General features: G+C 39.7%; 2 protein-coding genes across 2 annotated transcripts in view; both read right to left on the bottom strand.

Annotated features, from left to right (window-relative positions):
• LOC139318383 (5'-3' exoribonuclease 1-like) overlaps positions 1-101 on the bottom strand; it is a 46,219-nt gene extending 46,118 nt beyond the window's left edge. Inside the window, exon 1 of the mRNA XM_070945809.1 lies at positions 80-101. Within this exon, the coding sequence (XP_070801910.1) occupies positions 80-101 (22 nt within the window). The remainder of the gene's footprint in view (positions 1-79) is intronic.
• Positions 102-314: 213 nt separating this feature from the next.
• Positions 315-19,472, bottom strand: LOC139318807 (5'-3' exoribonuclease 1-like). The gene is made up of 12 exons (XM_070946425.1): positions 19,286-19,472; positions 14,494-14,726; positions 10,182-10,279; positions 9,547-9,656; positions 9,354-9,464; positions 8,940-9,022; positions 8,696-8,783; positions 8,433-8,601; positions 6,439-6,506; positions 4,914-5,042; positions 3,053-3,122; positions 315-424 (listed from the first exon to the last, which is right to left on the bottom strand). The coding sequence occupies exons 1-12, from the start codon at positions 19,358-19,360 to the stop codon at positions 315-317; spliced, it is 1,344 nt and encodes a 447-aa protein (XP_070802526.1). The 5' UTR covers positions 19,361-19,472.
• Between the last annotated feature and the right edge of the window lie 1,203 nt (positions 19,473-20,675).

Genomic DNA, 20,675 nt, shown 5'->3' with positions numbered 1-20,675 from the left:
AAAGTCTTTTACTGTAAAAAAATTAACCTAAAATATGTAAGTATATGATATATAATTTATTTTGTAATCATTAGCTTACCAGCTCCATGATTGAACCCCATGGTAGTAATAATGCAATATCCACTGTATTGCCTGGACATAACATTTTGCCTGGTCAGCCAGAAAGTCACTAAAAAAAAGCCACAAACACACACGATGGACAGAAATAAGAAGTTATGCATTTAAAAATAGCTAAGCAACTGTGTCCATCAAGCAGCTGGGATATTTTGGAAAGTTTTTCGTAGCAAAAGTTTACAATACTTTAATGCTAACACTTACTCTGAAACAACTTCTACACCCATCTTTGTCATATAATATGTTCGTTTGTATTGTCTAAATTCTGCTTCAAACAAACCCTCATCTTCCAGTTCATCTTCTACTGCTGCTAAAAGAGACACAAAATTGAACAATACTTGTTATTTAACTATTAACACTATCCTGCAGAAAATACTAGTTCTTAAAATTGACATGGTATACATTAAATGTGTTAAGATATAAACAGCTCTGAAAGGTCTTTGAATATTAGTAGCTCAGGTTGGTAGTTATGTTGTTGGTTTAAGCTCCAAGCTTGGCGATTTGGTTGAAAATGTTTCGTCCCGATTTGAGGAGACATGATCTTTAGTGCGCTTTGGATTGTGCTTGTCTGGGGGAGCATTTGGGGATGAAATGTTTGCAACCAAATGGCCAAGCTCAGAGCTCAAACCAACAACATAAACAGCTCTGTTAATTCAGGCTATATAAAATCCATATTCAGCAGTATCATGTTTACCACAGTCAGCTATCTCAGAAATATACATAAGCAATACATAATGCAGTAATACTATTGTACCAAATGCGAATTTTCTAATTCTGAATTGGAAAAATAATTTTCTTCAGTCAACTGAGCTGCAAATCTCACTTCCATTTAATTGATAAGAGCATGATACATTCACTATGTAAAGTATCTGAAAAGTCTTCCAATAGCTAAAGTATTTGATTGGGGTTTGATGTCAATAAAGTAAAATGTCTAATATGATATTACGGATAAAATAAAAGCGCAGAAAAGAGTTTATATAATTTTAGTGTTCTTAAAGTATACTAAATCCTAATGTTGTGTGAAATGACTGGAAGATGCCTAATATAAGGAAATTTTTTTCACTGATAGCAGGTTGTTAATATAATTACTTATACTTATTTTATATCCACATATAAAATACGGTATTTTTTCAACTGTAAGACACACGTGATCATGAGACACACATTAGTTTAGAGGAGGAAAACAAGAAAAACAAATCTGCCTCTGCCTCCCAGTATCCATCTGGTATTCATCTAGCTAGTGTCCTTGCAGCAAACAGCAAATAGCCTGATCAGCTTCAACACGTTATCACAGCCCCAGCACGTAGCTCGTCAGGGCTCAGCTCTGTTGCACTCACTACTGGTCAACTGAGCTGAGCTGTTACTGCCACCAGGGAACACTGGAGCCTTCACTGTTGAGCATCAGCGGTTGGATTGGCATCTTGGAATATCACTGATCAGCTGTTTTAGGCGGTGGGGATCATTGCTGATTGCTGCCGTTCACCACCTATTGCCGCCATTCGGCGATCGGCGGTGGCAAATGGCAGCAGCAGCAGCAGTGATTGGTGGTAGGCAACAGTGGTGATAGGCGGCAGCGATCCCCACCACTAGAACAACTGATCAGCGGTATTCTGGGAGATCGATCCAACCGCCAATCAGCTGCTTGGCAGAGAAGGCTCCAGCATTCCCTGCCGCCGGCGAACAGCAGCAGCGGTGACAGGTGACAGCGGGACACACAATGGCAGTGGTGACAGGCACCAAACCCCCTCCCCCCCAACATTTGCTCTATAAAACACACAGACATTTCCACTCACTTTTTTGGGGTGGGAAAGTGCATCTTATAGTGCGAAAAATACAGTACCTAACTGGCAGCAAAACATAGGCAAATATAGGGGTTTTATTTAACTTATATATTAGAAGTTAATATAAACTACGTAGCTCTGTTTGCCATGTGAGAATAATCTTTTATATTAAATTATAATTATATTATATTAAGTTTCAAGTTTCAAGTTTATTAGATTTCTATACTGCCCTTCTCCCGAAGGACTCAGGGCGGTGTACAGCCATATTAAAACACATAGATTTATAAAATTTAAAACCAATTAAAATCGAATATAAAAATTTGGCCCGCAAATTAAAACACACATACACCCATTTTAAAATTCGTACTAGGCCAGTCCGGCTTGCTGAAACAGAAGGGTCTTAAGGGCGCGGCGAAAAGTGTGCAGGTCGGGGCTAAGACGAAGCTCTAGGGGTAGCTCATTCCAGAGGGCTGGTGCCCCCACAGAGAAGGCTTTCCCCCTGGGTGTCGCCAGTCGGCATTTTTTGGCCCACGGCATCCTGAGGAGCCCCTCTCTGTGGGAGCATATTGGCTGGTGGGAAGTTGTTGATGGCAGAAGGCAGTCTCGTATATACCCCGGTCCTAAGCCATGGAACGCTTTAAAGGTGGTAACCAACACCTTGAATCATACCCGGAAGACCACCGGGAGCCAGTGCAGCTCGCGCAGGAGGGGTGTTACGTGGGTGCGCTGAGTCGCACTCATAACCACCCGCACGGCCGCATTCTGGACCAGTTGGAGCCTCCGAGTGCTCTTCAAGGGGAGCCCCATGTAGAGAGCGTTGCAGTAGTCCAGACGGGACGTGACGAGGGCATGAGTGACCGTGCGCAGGGCATCCCGGTCCAGAAAGGGATGCAACTGATGCATCAGGCGAACCCGATAGAAAGCTCCTCTGGCCACGGCCGTCATGTGATCTTCCAAAGACAGCCGTGCATCCAGGAGAACACCCAAGTTGCCAGCCCTCTCTATAATATAATATATTATTTTTTATATAAGTTTTGCAGAAACACAAGAAGCAAAAGTATAAAAATTCATATTAGCCAATACATTCAAAATAATTGTACCCTCTTGTGGGTAGACTATAGGTCAAAGTATGAACAGAACAGTATTTCTGAACTTACTTTTTGAAGCCTCTACATGTCCATTGTCAGTTTTCTCTAAAGCATCCAAGCATATAACATTTTCCTGAGCCTGTTGACATTATAATTCATACTTTTGAATTAACAAAGTAGTATTAATACCACAATACTATAGAAAGGAAAAGTCTAAATAACGGCACTTTCATTACATCCTTGGACATCTCACAAATTGCTTCTGATGGTTAGGGTTACCTGCAGAGCCAATTTGGAGGTCTTGAAGAAAAATAGAAGAAGAAAAAATTATCTTCTCCTATAATATTGGATTTAGCCCAAAATTAAGAATGACACTTTAATAATGAAGAAAACAAAAACAAATCAAAGCTCCAAATTGTTCATTTTTAGCATTATTTCAACAAACACTCAGAAAGTGCAATAAGGTCCAAACACACCAACTTGGAAATGAATATTTAATTAATCAATTAAATTTATTAGATTTATAAGTTTCTTAGGAATTTATTAAAAAAAAAACCTCCAAAAATTCAGTAAAAATTATTAAAACTGTTCAAACTCACATAAACAGACAGCGAAAACTAAAACAAACAATATAGAAATAAAAGACCTCACTAATATGTACCAATGAAATTCAACACTTCTCTAATTACATTTAAGGAAAAAAAAAGCAAAATCCAGTATCACATGTGTAAACTTCAGCTTTTAATTTTCTCCTAGTAGTTACTAGGTCCCCTAAAACTATACTTAAATGTATTTCTCAGGACCAAATGCTAAAGAATAGGTGAGAATGAAAACTGCTTGCTCTATGGACAGAAACCACACTGTCATCTTGCCAAAATTGTTATCTAAACAATTGCAGTCCATCAGAAAACAACTTGACAAGCCTGATATGTAAACTTTAAAGAGTTTAGTAAGTACCACTTTCTATTTAATGAGAATAAATTACAGAACCAAAGAAAGTGATTTCTGAAGTCATTTAATCCAACCCCTTGCCCAGTGCAGGGATACTCATACCATCCTGAACAAATAGCTCCCTAATCTTTTGTTGAAAACCTTTAGTGATGGAGCATTCACAAATTTAGAAGGCAGGCTGTTTCACTGCACAATAGCTCTTGCAATCAGGAAATTCGTTCTTATTTCAATCTTTCCCTGCTAAGCTTTCATGAACTGTTTTAGTCTTACCCATGGATGCTATGGAGAATAAATCCATACGTACAACATCCTTCATGTATTAAAGCTGCTATCATATCTCCTCAGTCTTCTCTTCTTTAGGCCAAACATAACAAGTTCCTTTAAGCATAGGATTGAGCTTCCAAGCCCTTTACCATCCATGTCACTTTTTTTTGCACCTATTCCAGTGTCACAGCATCTTTTTGCATGGTTGAGACCAGAACTGGAAACAGTATTCCAGTAATGATCTGATCGCGAGTGGTAGTACTTCCTGTGATCTTAATACTATATCTGCCGATACAATCCAAAACTGAATTGGCTCTTTTGGCAGCTGCCGCACATTACTAGCTCATGTTTAATCTATGGTCGCCAAGATTCCCAGATGCTCCTCACACTTCTACTATGCCAGATACTTGTTTTTTATCTGTACATCTGTTTTTTCCTAAGTTCAGAATCTCACATTTCTCATCACAGAGAACCATTTAACAATGAAATTTGCTTCATTGGTTAATTCAATCCTTTGATCATGATGCATAATCTCTTCCTTAATTCCTAAGGATGTATTTCCAGCAAATTTGCTCAAGGCATTTCTCTTGCTGTCGTAAGGGCCACATATATATTTAGGAATAAATACAGTAAACATCTTTACATGTAGTAAGCACTAAACATTAATTTCTCATTCAAAAAACAAGAGTTCTATAGTTTATCTCAAAATACCAACCTTGAGGGTTTTTTGTTTTTTTGACTCTTCAGCTGCAATACCAGCTGCTTCATTTAAATATTTATTACCAACTTTGCTTTCAAACCATTTTAGATCTACAAAGATTTCACTGAAGTGTTCACGATCAAACTATTAACATAAAGGGAAGGAAAAACAAGCCATCAGTCATTCCATAACCTGTTTTACAGACAAAGTTTAAAAACAAAAAGGACCACATACAGTTAACCAAATACTATATGCAAAAATAGTATAGTAACAAATTCATAAGGCTGAAGCAAACAAGTATTAAGTATTGAAAGGTAATCAAAAGAATTATGGTAACCTTATGGAAAGCTCAAATTACCTGTCAGCTCAAAAGAGTATTTTCTTCTAAGATAGGGGTTTCTAACCTTTTCTAATACCCTGCATCCCTAGAACGCTTCTGATATATTCTCACACCCCTTACAAAAGTAAATAATTATATGCATATAATTATGAATATACACTATAATTTTGAAACTTTTAAATCCAAGTTTCTGCACTCCCTGGAATATTGTCTGTTCTAAGCTAACAAGGTTATATCTTAAAAGAAGGATTATTAGCACACCAATTCTTAAAAAAAAGAAATGCAGGCATATTGTTTATCCAGATGGTCAGTTGCTGTTTCACTGGGGAATTATGGAATTTTCCTACCAGCAATGTGGATGACAAATATTAAATCAAGCAAATATAAGCATTGTCCTTTGAGCTGAACATAGATTATTGGGTAATTAACATAGGAGAAAAATCTTGCAAACAGGTCTATCTCATACAAGGTAAGGATACTTTAAACTTCCTAGATACTGTTGTCAAGAGACTAACATTTCAGTTCACTCCAGTTTCTATAAAGGCAGTTGTGATCAAATGTTTATTTATTTATTCTGATAAATTTCAGAATAATGAATCACTTCAGAAGCACAAAAAGTACAGCAGCCATTATGAAATTCACTTGCACAAAAGAGAGAGATTGCATACCAGCAGCTCTGAAACTGTGTTGCCATGGCTCAAATATTCTATGGTGCTCAAGTGGTGCCATTTCCACATTATAGGCTATTAGAGATTTAATAAACAGTTCTTGAAAATATTGTTTCAGGCACCCAGAGGTACAGTTAATGCATCCCTCCAGGTAAAAGCAGAGTAATCAAAAGTCGAGCTGAGGGCCTGGCTACTAATTTACTCCACTGGCTTAAATACTATTTTCCATCAAGACTGATCCCCTGAATACTTGCAAATCACTCACCTAACACAAGGTGTCATTTGGACTCCTCTTTCTGGATTACACTCAAGCTAAAAGAGAGAGGGTTCTAGACTTGAAATATCAGAATGAGTTCAGCCAGATTCTAGCGTACATTGGAAATGTATAAAGCACCATAGATAGTAATTAGGCAGATATTTACAAAAATATTGAACAAAAACTTTTTCAAGAGCTAGGCTTGAGAAGTTCCTTTCTTAATTAATTCTAATGCTATTTCTTTAATTTTATATAATACAAAGAATACATACTTACATCTGACAATTTTATAAGGTATTTCTCAAAGCGGGGCAAGTTGAGGTGCCCACTTTCATTTATATAACCTAAGAAACAGAAGAAGAATTAATATTTACAACAATGAGCTGTGTTTCTAGCCCTGATACCGTTTTAAAAAATGATCTATACTTATTTCTTCAGTTCAATAAAGGAATTGTGGGGGCTTCCCATTGAAGAATGGGGATAGCATACTAATAAACACAGATGCCTTTTTTCCCTGCAGCTCTCCACTGTTATTTAGATCAGATTGGAAAAGCACGGGATGCTGCTAAACGGGGCACAATATCACTTTTTCCTCCAATGCCAGTGGAACACAAATGCATGCAAATGAGGATCTACTGAGTAGATCAGGTCAAAAAAATCAGCTCCACAAATAACAAGAGAATCATTGATTTTTGCATTCTTCTTCCTCTTTAATTAAGTGAATTAGGGAAGTGCCTATTTGAGCTGCTTCCAATGTTTTGAACTCAGACAATGTTTTATTCTTTTCCTTTTGCCTTGGCAACATGCTTGCATAAGTTCCTTAAGGTCATCTTCTTTACAGGTAACCCATGTCTGGTACCACTGACTTTCAGGAACTTTTCTACTCTTGTTGAAAGGCCGATAAGACCTTTCCAAAACAGTTCTTGGTCATGCCAGATCTTCTTTACCAAAGCTGCCACAGAGCCAGTTCTTTATTTTAGGGCTATGCCCAGCACTAGTTATGTGTTGTGGCCCGTCAGCAGCCTGTGTGAATTGTAGCTGATTCTGACAGCGAGGAGGCTGGTGTGGTGCTGTGCCAGCAGTCTGGGCAGCTGGCACTCGAGTCAGACAATGAGGAGGCTGGAGAAGATGTGGTGCCAGAGGCAGGGATTCAGCCAGGGCTTTCAGAACCTCCAGAAGTTCCTTTAAGTGAAGAGAACGAAGAAGAGGAGCCTCTTCTCAATGCACAGGCACGCAGAGCTGCCAAAAGGCAGGAGTGGCTCCTCAGGAGGAGGTCTCCTCAAAAGTAAGGCTTGGGGCTAATTGGCCACTCCCTTAGCCTATTTAAGGAGGAACGCCAACTGAAGCAATTTGTAGGGAACAACTTTAGTTCATTCTCCTTCGGGTTTGGATTCTCTGCAAATTGCTTCTGGGCTTTCTGCCAACCTTAGTAAGATTGTGATTACTTTATCTTTGGTTTCTTGTAGGCTGTTTCTGAAACAGTAGTAGCTATTCAGATTCTCTACGGAAAGAAAAACAAGAATGTATATACTCAGAACATATGTTCTGCTATCTAAAAACAGAAAGTTTTAAGAAAGTTTCTTAACAGCCTTTGTTTGGAAAAGACGAAGTTATTTTAGTAAATTTAAGTTTTGTACAGACTTTGTGTGTGCTGTGTTCTTTGGGGTCCGTAGCTGGGGCAGAACATTATGTGCCACTCTGCAGGGTGCTTAGATCAGAGGAAAAATAGGTGTAGGGAATTGAATGGTTTTCCTCAGTGGTTCTAAACCTGATGGCTAGAGAAGTGGCAGCTGGCCAAAACTGCTTTAGCCTTTATTTTAGGCCCAAGCCAGGAGGACCAGGATCCATTATCCATGTGCTTTTTGCTGTACATTAAAAAAATAAATGCAGAACCTGGGTGGGGCAACCACAGCTTTGAGCCACCATCCTAGCTCATGTGTGGTCTGTGCCAAACCTACCAGTCTCCTTTAACCCTTGAGACACTTGCTTAATGACAATTGGGATTACAGTTGTTGAGTGAAGGGGTCACATTGGCATCTCACTTAATGACCCTTTGCTTGACAACCAAGATTTCAGAGCCAACTATGATAGTCAGTAAACGGCTACCAGTATTGTCTACAGAATCCAATCCACGAAATGGAAAGAAAAAATGTAACTTCCAGCATGATACAGACCACGATATCAAGATTAAAATAATTATTTTCTTTCCCATTCTACCTCTGTAGCAGGGCCTACTATACATCTTGCAGTAACTATGTGAGATAGCTTACCTCCAAGTTCAGGCAATGTAGTCATGTATGTTCTATAAAGCAGCGGCAATGCATCATGGTTAATATGAAAATGAGGTAGATGAGGAATAAAATCATTTCCAACAAGAAAGCCCATTAAAATCCAATCATCTATTATTCTTTCAATTTCATATGGAAACGAAATCTTGTCCTGATAAATAAATGTTGATACAAAAAATTAATTAATTAAACATGTAAACCTTTAACAACTTTCAACAACTTTTAGCAAATCTACTCATACTTACTTTAACTGGTGAAAATTCATAGTCAATATATTCTCTCATTAATGATAAGTGCAAAAGATGAAAAGTGGTTTCTTCTGGGGCACTTGCTCTGTAAATTAATACAGTTCAGTAAGCTAATTAAAATGTTACATTTTGTAGATTAAAATGTGAATGTTTACTACTGAAGAATTATAGTATTCTTGGTTATTTAGCAGTTTTGCATAACTTCCTTTGCCACCATTTAACAATTTTTTCAGCAGATTACCTTTGTGATTTTTTGCCACCAAACCGGACCTCTTCTCTTAAAAGGGAGAAGTGTGGGTCATGACTTGTCAGCCCAAGCATTATCTATTAAAAGAAGTAATTTAATAGAACCAATCATTTAAAAATTGATCAATAATGAATAAGTTATTCTAGCAGTTTATTATACTCTGATATCAAAAGATCTCATTGACATCCATGAGAATAACATTGCCCCTTTCCACAACGGATAGCATACTATAAAACAAACTGCTTGCATAATGCATACAACCCTACAAAATATCAGGCAAACCTGATCCAGTGTGTAAAATAAATCCTTGCAACCTAAAGAGACTCTTTTTACCACAATTATTGGCATTTATAATCAAGAATCTTATTTATTTTTTTTCAAATAAATCGTGTTTACATGTAAACATACCAAGTCAGCATCTAAACCATAGAGACAGTGTCTCGTGTTTGGATCATGGTCAGGCTTTGTTTTTTCTGATCTAATAAATTCCATAATTTTATGTTCTCCTTCTCCTGGTGTCTGAATGAAAAGAAAAAACAAATTAATAAATGTTGAATTAATAACAATTAATTTAAGAAGTCTTATAAAAGTAAATAGTAACCTCATGGCCTGATAAGTAGACAGTTATGCCTTGCCAAGATTTGTCGGTGGAAATCTTCATATTTACAAAATACTTCAGGTGTTCGTGCAACCTGGCCATAAATTCAGTCCCTAATAACAGAAATCTAAAAGTTACATTTTCATTCACTAAAATCTAAAAAATATTTTTTCAAATACCATGGAAACATATTTCTTTAAAAAAGATTTCACAATTTTTAACAGTACTAATATTTGAAATTATGTTAAATGTACACAATTATAATACAAATAAATGTTGAAGTTAAACATAAACATAAACATCTCTATTACATTACTTCAAATATTTTCTGATTTCAGAAAATACAACCTCCTTGGGACTGCATCGCCTCCATTAGAAATCTTCTTAATCAGAAAAAATAGTTTAGTTTGACAAACGTAATGGGAGTGTATCAAACAAGATTATTCAGGCACACAGAATCCATATATGTGTAAAATTGAGAAATTGCTTATTAATTGGTTTTAGTATATAATGGAAGTAGTTAATTGAAAAGAACAGTAAATATTGAACAACAGTAAAATGTAGCTTGCAATTCTCATGAAAATAAATAAAAAATGAAGAAATTCGGAATAATGTAGCAAAATAACAGAATTCCCTACCTGGTGTAATGCAATTGGAATCAAATCTGGATTCAGTTGGAAGAATTTCTCCTTTTTCTAATGCCTTCTTAATTTTGTCTTCTGCTTCCCTTGCTGACCTATAACAACACTTTGTAGTTTAGTGCTGCAAGAATCTGATGTCTACATAACAGTTCTGTAGAGAGTATGGTAGAAATATCTTCAGATTACAGATATACTTTGCAGGAGAATACCCATGCCAGCACTTGCTCACACATAATTTTCATTTTATTTCATTTTATTGAATTTGTATACCGCCCTACTCCCGAAGGACTCAGGGCAGTGAACAGCCATAGAATAAAACATATAAAAACAAAATTTAAAATAGAATAAAACAAATTAAATAATTTGGCTGAACAAATTTAAAACCCTAATAATTTAAAACCAAAACCGTATCTCCGGGGGGAGCTGGTTCCAGATAGTAGGTGCCCCCACAGAGAAGGCTCTCCCCCTGGGGGCCGCCAGTCGACATTGTTTGGCCGACAGCACCCGGAGGAGCCCCTCTCTATGGGAGCATACTGGTCAGTGGGAGGCTATTGGTGGTAGCAGGCAGTCCCATAAATAACCAGGTCCTAAGCCATGGAGCGCTGTAAAGGTGATAACCAAAACCTTGAAGTGCACCCGGAAGACCACCGGGAGCCAGTGCAGCTCGCGCAGGAGAGGCGTTACATGGGAGCGCCACGTCGCTCCCATCACCACCCACGCGGCCGCACTCTGCGCCAGTTGGAGCCTCCGAGTGCTCCTCAAGGGCCGCCCCATGTAGAGAGCGTTACAATAGTCCAGACGGGAGGTGACGAGGGCATGAGTGACCGTGCGTAAGGAATCCCGATCTAGAAAGGGACGCAACTGGCGGATCATGTGAACCTGATGAAAAATCCTCCTGGTCACGGCCGTCAAGTGCTCTTCTAAAGACAGTCGTGAATCCAGGAGGACACCCAAGTTGCGAGCCCTTTCCGTGGGGGCCAATGATTCGCCCCCAATAGTCAGCGATGGCACCAGGTGACTATATCGGGACGTCGGAAACCACAGCCACTCGATCTTGGATGGGTTGAGCCTGAGCCTGTTTCTCCCCATCCAGATCCGTATGGCTCCAGGCACCGGGACATCACTTCAAGGGCATCGTTGGGGTGGTCTCGGGTGGAAATGTACAGCTGGGTGTTGTCAGCGTACTGGTGGTACTTCACCCCGAAACCACAGATGATCTCGCCCAGCGGCTTTACATAAATGTTGAACAAAAGGGACGAGAGGACTGATCCTTGTGGCACCCCACATATAAGGGGCCTCGGGGTCGACCTCTGCCCCCGTCAACACAGACTGCGACCGGTCGGAGAGAAAGGAGGAGAACCACCGTAGTACGGTGCCTCCCACCCCCAACTCTTCCAACCGGTGCAGCATACCATGGTCGATGGTATCAAAAGCCGCTGAGAGATCTAACAGGACTAGGACAGAGGAGCACGCCCTGTCCCAAGCCCTCCAGAGATCATCCACCAACGTGACCAATGCCGTTTCCATGCTGTACCCAGGCCTGAAGCCCGACAGGAATGGATCTAGATACGTCGTTTCATCCAGGTACTGGGGGAGCTGTCTCGCAACCACACTCTCAACAACCTTCACCACAAAGCGAAGGTTGGAGACTGGACGATAGTTAGCCAATACTGCCGGGTCCAGGGAAGGCTTCTGGAGGAGAGGTCTCACCACTGCCTCTTTCAAGGCGGCGGGAAAGACACCCTCGCCCAATGAAGCATTTATAATCCCCTGGAGCCAGCCTCGCGTCACCTCCCAGGAAGCCAGCACTAACCAGGAGGGGCACGGGTCCAATAAACATGTGGTCACGTTCAGTCTACCCAGAATCCTGTCCACGTCCTCAGGGGTCACAGAATCAAACTCATCCCAGATAACATTCTCAGGACCTGCCTCCGTCATCCTCACTGGATCTACCCAGTCGGAGTCCAGATCTTCCCAAATCTGAGTGATTTTGTCATACAGATACTGAACAAAATCCTCGGCTCTTCCCTCCAAGGGGTCCTCCCTCGCTTCCTGGTGGAGCAGGGAGCGGGTCACCTTAAACAGGGCGGCCGGGCGATTATCTGATGACGCAATAAGAGCAGCGAAATGGGTGCATTTTGCTGCTTTTATCGCCACTAGGTAATTCTTAATATGAGATCTTACCAGTGTCCGGTCAGATTCAGCACGACTGGCCCTCCAACTACTCTCTAGGCATCTTTTCCGGTGCTTCCTCTCCCTCAGCTCCTCGGTGAACCAAGGAGCCAGGTGAGATCGGCGCCGGGTCAGAGGCCGCAAAGGCACAACTCGATCCAGAGCTCCAATGGCCGCCCTATCCCAGGCGGGCACTAGGTCTCCAGTCGAGGCATGAGCCAGAACCTCGGGGATTGGCCCAAGCTCCATCTGGAACCTATCAGGTTCCATCAGGCACCTGGGGCGGTACCATCTTATCGGTTCCGCCTCCCTGCAGCGGGGTGCAGCAGTTCGAAGGTCAAGGTGAAGGAGAGAGTGATCCGACCATGACAAGGGCTCGATGACTATATCCCCTATCTCGAGATCACTCAGCCACTGTCCAGAGACAAAAACCAAGTCCAGTGTGTTTCCCCCCATGTGAGTAGGGCCATGAATTAGCTGGGTCAGGTCCATAGCCGTCATGAAAGCCATGAACTCCCGAGCCACCTCAGACGCCTCACCCACAGACGGCAGGTTAAAACCCCCCATGACCATAAGTCTGGAGGTATCAACTGCCACCGCGGCGATAACGTTGAGTAGCTCGGGCAGGGCTGCTGCCACGTGGCAGGGAGCCAGGTAGTGATCAGCAAACCCATCTGAACCCCATGATTCCACTTCACAAGGAGGGTCTCACAGCCGGCCGTCTGAGGAACAGTGGCCTCCCTCGGCCTAAGGCCTTCTCTAATAATAACCGCTACTGCCCTGCCCCTCCCCTGTGACCTCGGCTGATGGAATGCCTGGAAGCCTGGTGGGCACATTTCTACCAGAGGGACCCCTCCCTTCGGGCCCAACCAGGTCTCCATAATACCCGCCAGGTCCGCTCCCCCCTCCTGAACAAGATCACAGATGAACTGTACATAATGTACAGTTTCCTTAGCAAAATAAATTTAATAAAAGTTTTATATTATTTAACTTTCATTACTGTATAGCTGTAAAGTTGCATGAAATAGAACAGCTGGCAACATTGTTAACATTGAATCTATATAGATAAAACCATCCAAGGAGTTGTGAAACAAGTCCAACATCTCCCTCTGAATTGAGAGTAAGCCTGGGGATTGCTTGGCAGCTCTTTGATGAAAACACTTAAAGAATCTTACTGACAAAGACCAAATAGAAAATCTATATTATTTCCTATATTAGACTAAGAAAGGCATACCATAGTTTACAAAGGCACCACCATTTTGAGGAACCATGTTACACCATATTATTCATTAAAAAATGAAACTGGTTTTAGTCAGTCATCAGCATAAATTAAACTATATCAGGTCTCCATTTTGTTAACCTGCATTTTGGAAAGTAGGCCATGAAATGTTAAAAAGGTGCATACTTTAACACAATAAAACATGAAAAATGACTGGATGAAAATACTTGATGATTCAAGTGTAGTTGTAAAGTGAAATGTCACATGCCCCAGCAGACTTATGACATCAATTCTGGCTGCAGTCATTAAGTGAATCATTGCAGGTCATTAAATATGATGTCATATGACCACAACTTGCAACTTACTGCTGGCTTCCCCATTTAGTTCACTTGTCAAAATTTGATGGTGAAGTTTGCAAATGGGGACTGTGCAACTGTTGTAAATGCACACCAGATACCAAGCAATTGCATTATGATCACGTGACTATGGGGACACTGCAAAGGTAGCAACTTCGAGGACCAGTTGTAAGTCTACTTTTTCAGCACCGCTGTAACTTTGAACATCCCTGAATGAGTTCAATGGCCAGTAAGCAAGGACCACCTGTACTATCTCTCCCTACATGGCTTCCCTTCAGAAAGGAATGATTGGGTTGAAATCAGCACCACTTCTTCTCCCTTAGGTTTCCCTTTGGGACCAATGGCCAGGGAAGTCAGTTTGTTACCAAGAGCAGGAAACATTTCTAAAGCTCCATAGTTTTTCCAGAGAAAAAAAAAAGATAGCATTGAATGAGCAATCCTATATTCACTCCTATAAATAATCATAAGACTATGAAGAAACAAGCATATTGCATCAAAGTCTGCAGGAAATACAAAGAGACCAGTGAAAACAATAAATGAAAAACCCATTTTATGTACATACCTAAAACGTCTACCACGTTGCTGGTTCATTTTTGCTCTTGGAGCTACTCCATCAACTGCCATAAAAAAAACTTTTCTTGGTTTAATAATGCGAAATAAAACTTCTAAATAGTGAAATATATCAGCAAAGATCTTATCTTCAGAGATTCGGAAATGAACATCATCATCATTAGGATGTGAACATTGATGAATAATGCCATTCATGTCCAAATATAAGTTGTCAAATTCTGGAATCTAGAAAACACATTAAATAAAGAAGTTGTTCTATAAATACAAGTTTTGATTCAGTTAAATTTCTTCTATGAAAATTGTACTTTGAATTATCTTATTTCATTTTATATCTCTATTTGGAAAACACATATGCTAATATTCAATATATTCTGCTTATAAGAAGCCAACTAAGTTTCATAGAGATATATATCCTGTTTTCCATGAAAGTTTTGCTTAAAAATAAAATTCAGAAACTGCTAAAAATAAGCTTTTTACTGTTAATAATTATTAATGTATATAATAATGTAATGTAATAATTATTAATTATGTAGTGATTACATTAACTTTAATTCTAAACTCTTTCATTTTTTAATAGTGCCAGAACTTTTCAAAAAGCACATTACATAGATCCATATTTATTTATTTAGAGAATTTATATGGCCATCCACTCACTTTCAGTGACTCTAGGCATCTTACAAACAATAAAAAAACTAATATAAAAAGAGTATCACCACCCCCCTTTGAAAAAAAGTGTCAAAGTAGGAGCCAGTCTAATCTCCATGGAGATGATGTAAAGGAAGGAGCCACCACGGAGAAGGGTCTTCTGGATCCCACATCTATCTCCTTAGAAGTGGGAACCTGCAACAACATTCCCTGCCTCCCCACTCTAGTGAGTCAGATGGATGTAACTGGAAAGAGACGGTCCTTCAGATAACCTGGTCTCAAGACATATAGGGCTTTAAAGGTGACAACCAGCACTTTGAATTGCACACAGAAGTTGCATCAGGAGCCAATGCAGCTCCTGAAGGAGAGGTGATACCTCGGTCTGCACAAAACCATATAGGTCTTTGCATTTTGAACCAAGTGGAGCTTCCAGATGCTTTTCAAGGGCAGCCCATGTAGACCACATTGCAATAGTTAAGACTATTGCTACTTAATTTGAAATAGTTCAATTCAAAACATTTTGCATACTATTAACTTGTAAAACCTTACAATGTAAAATCTTAACAAATGGCACAGAAGTTCCAGTTTTAAATATTTCAGAACTTCAAAAGCATATCTGACTGAAGCATATCTCTTACCAGAATAGCCAATGTCCTATAAGAGTATTGAAACAGGTTTCAATTGTGCTTTGCTGGTTTAAGATGCAAGAAACACAACCCAATGATAGTTACACCTATTAATTTTGTCATTACAAAACTTATTGGAGATGCTGAACTTCATAATATGTTCCAAATATTTGCATATGTAATACAATTAAGGGGCAGTGCTAAATTTTAATAATACTAACCCATGCTGAAATCTATGCTCTGCTATAAAATAATTGGGTTATCATTCAATCTAACCTTGTGCTCCTAAACACACAGGTACTCACCAAGCTTTTGACATATTCTTGTTATATCTTTGCCCACCTAATTTGGTCAGCTTTCACTTACTTTTACTTTCATTTGACTTTGAATTACTGTGCTACTTCATGTATTGGCAGTGAAGAGAGTAATATTGAAAGTTCATCCCTTTTCTTGTGGAAATGGGCTTCGGAATTATTATTGCACCAAGAAGGGCAATATAGCAGCTCTCTCTATAGGCTTCAAGTGTATATGAACTCATCATACTTTGCTTTACTATTTTAATATCAAAGTATGTAAATACTTTAATCCGTACAAAAAGTATTAAAATAAAGCAAAATAACAAAATAAGGAGAAGTTATTAAAAAATTATTATCTTTGATCATGAGAATAACACATAACACAACATAACACAAAAGGCACTTAAAATATGTAATAGTGTGAAACAGTGATCTGTGTTTATTTAAAAATTATTTGAGGATTTACATTTTGAAGTGATTACAGAAAAAGGCAATAGGCATACATTTTCAGGCCAAAAATGTTCTATACAGATAGTCCACAACTTATGACCACAATGGAGCCCAAAGTTTATGTTGTTAAGTGAGAAATTTGTGAGATAAATAAGTGAGAAAGAGCAGAGGTGGCACAGTGGTTAGAATGCAGTACTGCAGGCTAGCTCACTGATCACTCCAGTTCAATTCTGAGCGACTCAAGGTTGACTCAGCCTTCCATCCTTCTAAGGTAGGTAAAATGGGGACCTGAATTGTTGGGGGCAATATGCTGACTCTGTAAACCACTTAGGGAGGACTATAAAGCACTGTGAAACTGTATATAAGTCTAAGTGCTATTGCTATTTGCTGAGTTTTGTCCCATTTTATGACTTTTCTTGCCACATTTGTTAAGTGAATCACTGCACTTAAATTAGTAACATGATTGTTAAGTGAATTTAGTTTCCTCATTGACTTTGCTTGTCAGAAGTTCACAAAAGGTGTTCGCATGACCCCAGGACACTGCAGCCATCATAAATATGAGTCAATTGTCAAGCATCCAAATGTAAATCATGTGACCATGGGGATGCTATAATGGTTGTAACTGTGAAAAAAGGCCAAAATGGATAAAAATTGGGTGGGTGATGCAGAACATTTTGAAAAAAAGGTTGAAATTTACTCAATTGTTTTTATTGGGTATAACGACGGATTGTTGTATCAGCAGCTAGATTGTTGGTAGGGCAATATTGGAAGAAGGACTCTTTGCCTACTATTGAAGAATGGACATTGAAAGTAGCAAATTTAGAGGAAATGGCGAAAATTTCAGCATATCTGAAGGACTATACACAAGAAAGATACATATCGGAATGGAGAAGATGGATTGATTATATTCAAAATAAGTATCAGACAAGAAAATATCAAATAGCTTATGAATGAATGTTAAACTTTAGAAGTATTGTGTTATGCATAGTGGAGTTAAGGTTTCAGGGGGGGAATAGGTAGTTTAAGAATAGTTAGGCTAATTTACCTTATGATTATTAATTGAAATACCCTGTATTTTGCTCTGGGAAGTCTGGGCAGGAGGGTGGGAAAAGGGTGGGGGAATATGGAGGGGGAAAAATTTCTTTGTAAAACTTTTCAATAAAAAACAAAATGGCCACAAGTCACTTTTTTCAGTGCCGTTGTAACTTTGAATGGTCATTAAATGACCATAGTTGAATGAGAATCAATAGGAAAAAAACAAAATAAGTCTGTGCAATATTTCCATTTAGAACTGTGCTTTTAAAAAGAATTTTTATCCAGAAATTCAATTTTGGATTTTATCTAAATTTTATCCATTATTTTTATTCTGTATTGTCATAATAAAACAACTGACAAAAATGAAGAAGCTATATATGTAAACTAATTTATCTTGAATTAAACCATATCTACCAACACTAGGGTTGTATAAAACCGTATTACAAACTACAATGGCTTTTAGAAACAATATTTCTCTGAAACAAAGTGCACTGTCTTTAATCTAGTATTTTATTTTACATTGGTTTAAAGCAGGACTGTTTAACTGAGATGCCCTCAGGAAAAGAATGTCAAGCTAAGAAGCATAATAATAAATAATAAACTGATAATATTGCAACTGTATGACACTGCACTTAGCTAAATTCATACAGCACTCATATGCCAAAATCAATTAATAGTATTATGCCTTAGCACAATTAATTATATCCTATGCAAACTATTCCTAAACTGTGATTCAATAGGAATTTTATATGATTACTTGTGTTAATTCTGCTAGTTAGGACTACAGTATTATTTGTTTGTTTCCCTCTTTCTCAGCATAACCACTTGTATTATTGTTCTTCATTCTTTGTTTTGAATTCTTTATATGCCTTTCAACTGTTGGCCACTACAAAAGAAAATGTATTGAATTTTTAATGTAACAGACATGAGGAATGCTACATTTTCCCAACAGGTTGCACTTTTTCAGCAATCTACTCCTTTTCTTCCCCAAGTCTGTTAAAAAGATTAAGTATGCTAGGATGTGAATCCGATTTAAATTTTAAAATAATACTGATAAGAGGAGATATAATCTCCTTAAACACGCTGTTGGACTAAATAGGAAACGAAAATATTTCTAATGAGGTGGAGTGTTTTTCCATGAAGCAGAACTGAAAATAAATTGGCAGGCTCCAGACACCTACAAATAAGAGCCCGCCACTCTCTTCTGAGGGGCTTCCCACACGAAATGAAAACTACCAGGTCGCTGGGAGTTTCACAAAACTCTTTCCAGACCCGCGTTTCTTCCTAAACGAGAAACCGCCTCTGACATTCGCGGTGAGGGGTCAAAGACACCCGGACAGAAAAGTTGAAATGGGTTTGAATAGGAGCAAGTTCTAGCCCTTCTCTCGGGCTCGCTCCTGTTTTCCACCAATTTCTCCTCTCCTGAAAAAAGAGAAAGCGGCCTAAAACTCTTAGCCCGGGCAAATAATAATAATAAAAAAAGAAAAGAAAAGAAAAGAAAAATGAAAGGACGGCCAGCAAGTCAGGAATCCAAAATGGTATCTCCGCCACGGCGCTTTCCAGGTGGGGATCCACGCAACAATTCCAGAGGCAGGCGCGGCTTTATTGCCAGACCTGCCCATCACACTAGAGGCCCCTCACGAAGAAGAAGAGAATCGCCCCGGGTGCGACGGCTAGGCAGCCTCTCAGCTTCCCCCTCCAGAGCAGGGAAGCGCAAACCGCAGCTGCTCACCTGATGCTCCTTCACCACCTGACTGAGGCAAGGATACCGCTCCGAGACCCACCGATAAAACTTCGGCACCCCCATAGCGGCCGGCTTCTGCCCTTCCTCTGAAACTACCTCCCGCAGTGCACTCGGACCCAAACAACCGCCTTTACCACCTTTCCTCTCAGGCAAAGCGCTTCCTTCCGCCAAGGCCCCAAATCATAGAGCGGGCCTCAGCAGAGCGGACGACTCAGCGTCGGAAATTAAAGGCAGGCGGCGGCGGCTGCGCACGCTTCTTATTGGGCGTCGTGAGAATTGCAGGTTAGCAAACATCCTGTATCGCCCAAAGTTTCCCCTTGTTTACGGTATCGGCAGATGATGGAGGAGAAAAAGTGGCCAAAGTAACTTTTTCGGTCCCTAGATTGCCATCAGACAATAGGGCAGAGGATTTTTAAAATAATATCCCCTTGGAAAGATCCATAATGGGACTGGAGGGAAAGGTGGAATAAGAGGACGACCAGCAGCAAGGAGGTGAATAATTCAAACTAAATAGGAAAAGGATTTGTGATGAAACATTTAAGCTTCTCTTAATATCCTAGGAAATCGGCACCTAGCTAGCAGCAATCAATATACAATATATTAGAGATGAAGTTGGGAAGCAGAAGAAGGTAGAAATGGGAAGGTTCATCTGGCCCTAGCTGGGGAGGGATTGGTAGAGGTGAAGCAGGAGAGGTGAGGCCGGTTGCTGTACTATTGAAATAGTGGGAAAATGAGTATTATTCACAACCTTCTAACTCCAATTCGATGTTGAGTGCCACATATAACCAGTTATTGGGTGCCTGGAAGAGTGGGTTATGAGGTAGCTGAAAGAGCATGGAGAAGTTTAGTAGGAAAGTGCCTGGGCCATTTTAGGGGAAGCAAATTTGTTAATTTGGTTTGCATTTAGTTCCAACCCCTTAGCAATCTTAACCCAAATTAGGCAACCAAATTGCTGGACATGCCAGACTTAAATTGGTGTTTTTTGAATAGTAGGTTGGTAATAAATCCAGCATTTACTGATGACTCCACTGTGGATGAGAAGGCATTGTTTATATGTGCTGCTAAGAGCTGGCTAGATAATGAGCCCCTCTTACTGAGATGGGTCCAGGAGTTTCATGTCTTGCTTTATTCCTGTCCCAAGCAAGAAAGGTATTATGGCAGTTGTGTGCTGGGAGATTAATCCTGGCTATTGTGAACACTGTTTGGCATGTGAGGTTAAGCTAAAGGAATAAAATGGAGTTGCTGCTTTTGTGCTGTCCTCACAGAGGTATGCACTGGTGGGATTCAGCCAGTTCACACCACTTAGGGAGAACCAGTTATTAAATTTCTGAGCAGTTTAGTGAACTGGTTGTTGGAAGAAATGGCAGAGAACCGGTTG

This window comes from Pituophis catenifer, unplaced genomic scaffold (assembly GCF_029215685.1).
Source record: "Pituophis catenifer annectens isolate HBS135680 unplaced genomic scaffold, rPitCat1.0.hap2 SCAF_6, whole genome shotgun sequence".
In the NCBI taxonomy this organism is placed as follows: domain Eukaryota; kingdom Metazoa; phylum Chordata; class Lepidosauria; order Squamata; family Colubridae; genus Pituophis; species Pituophis catenifer.
This window is presented reverse-complemented; position numbering and strand designations above follow the sequence as displayed.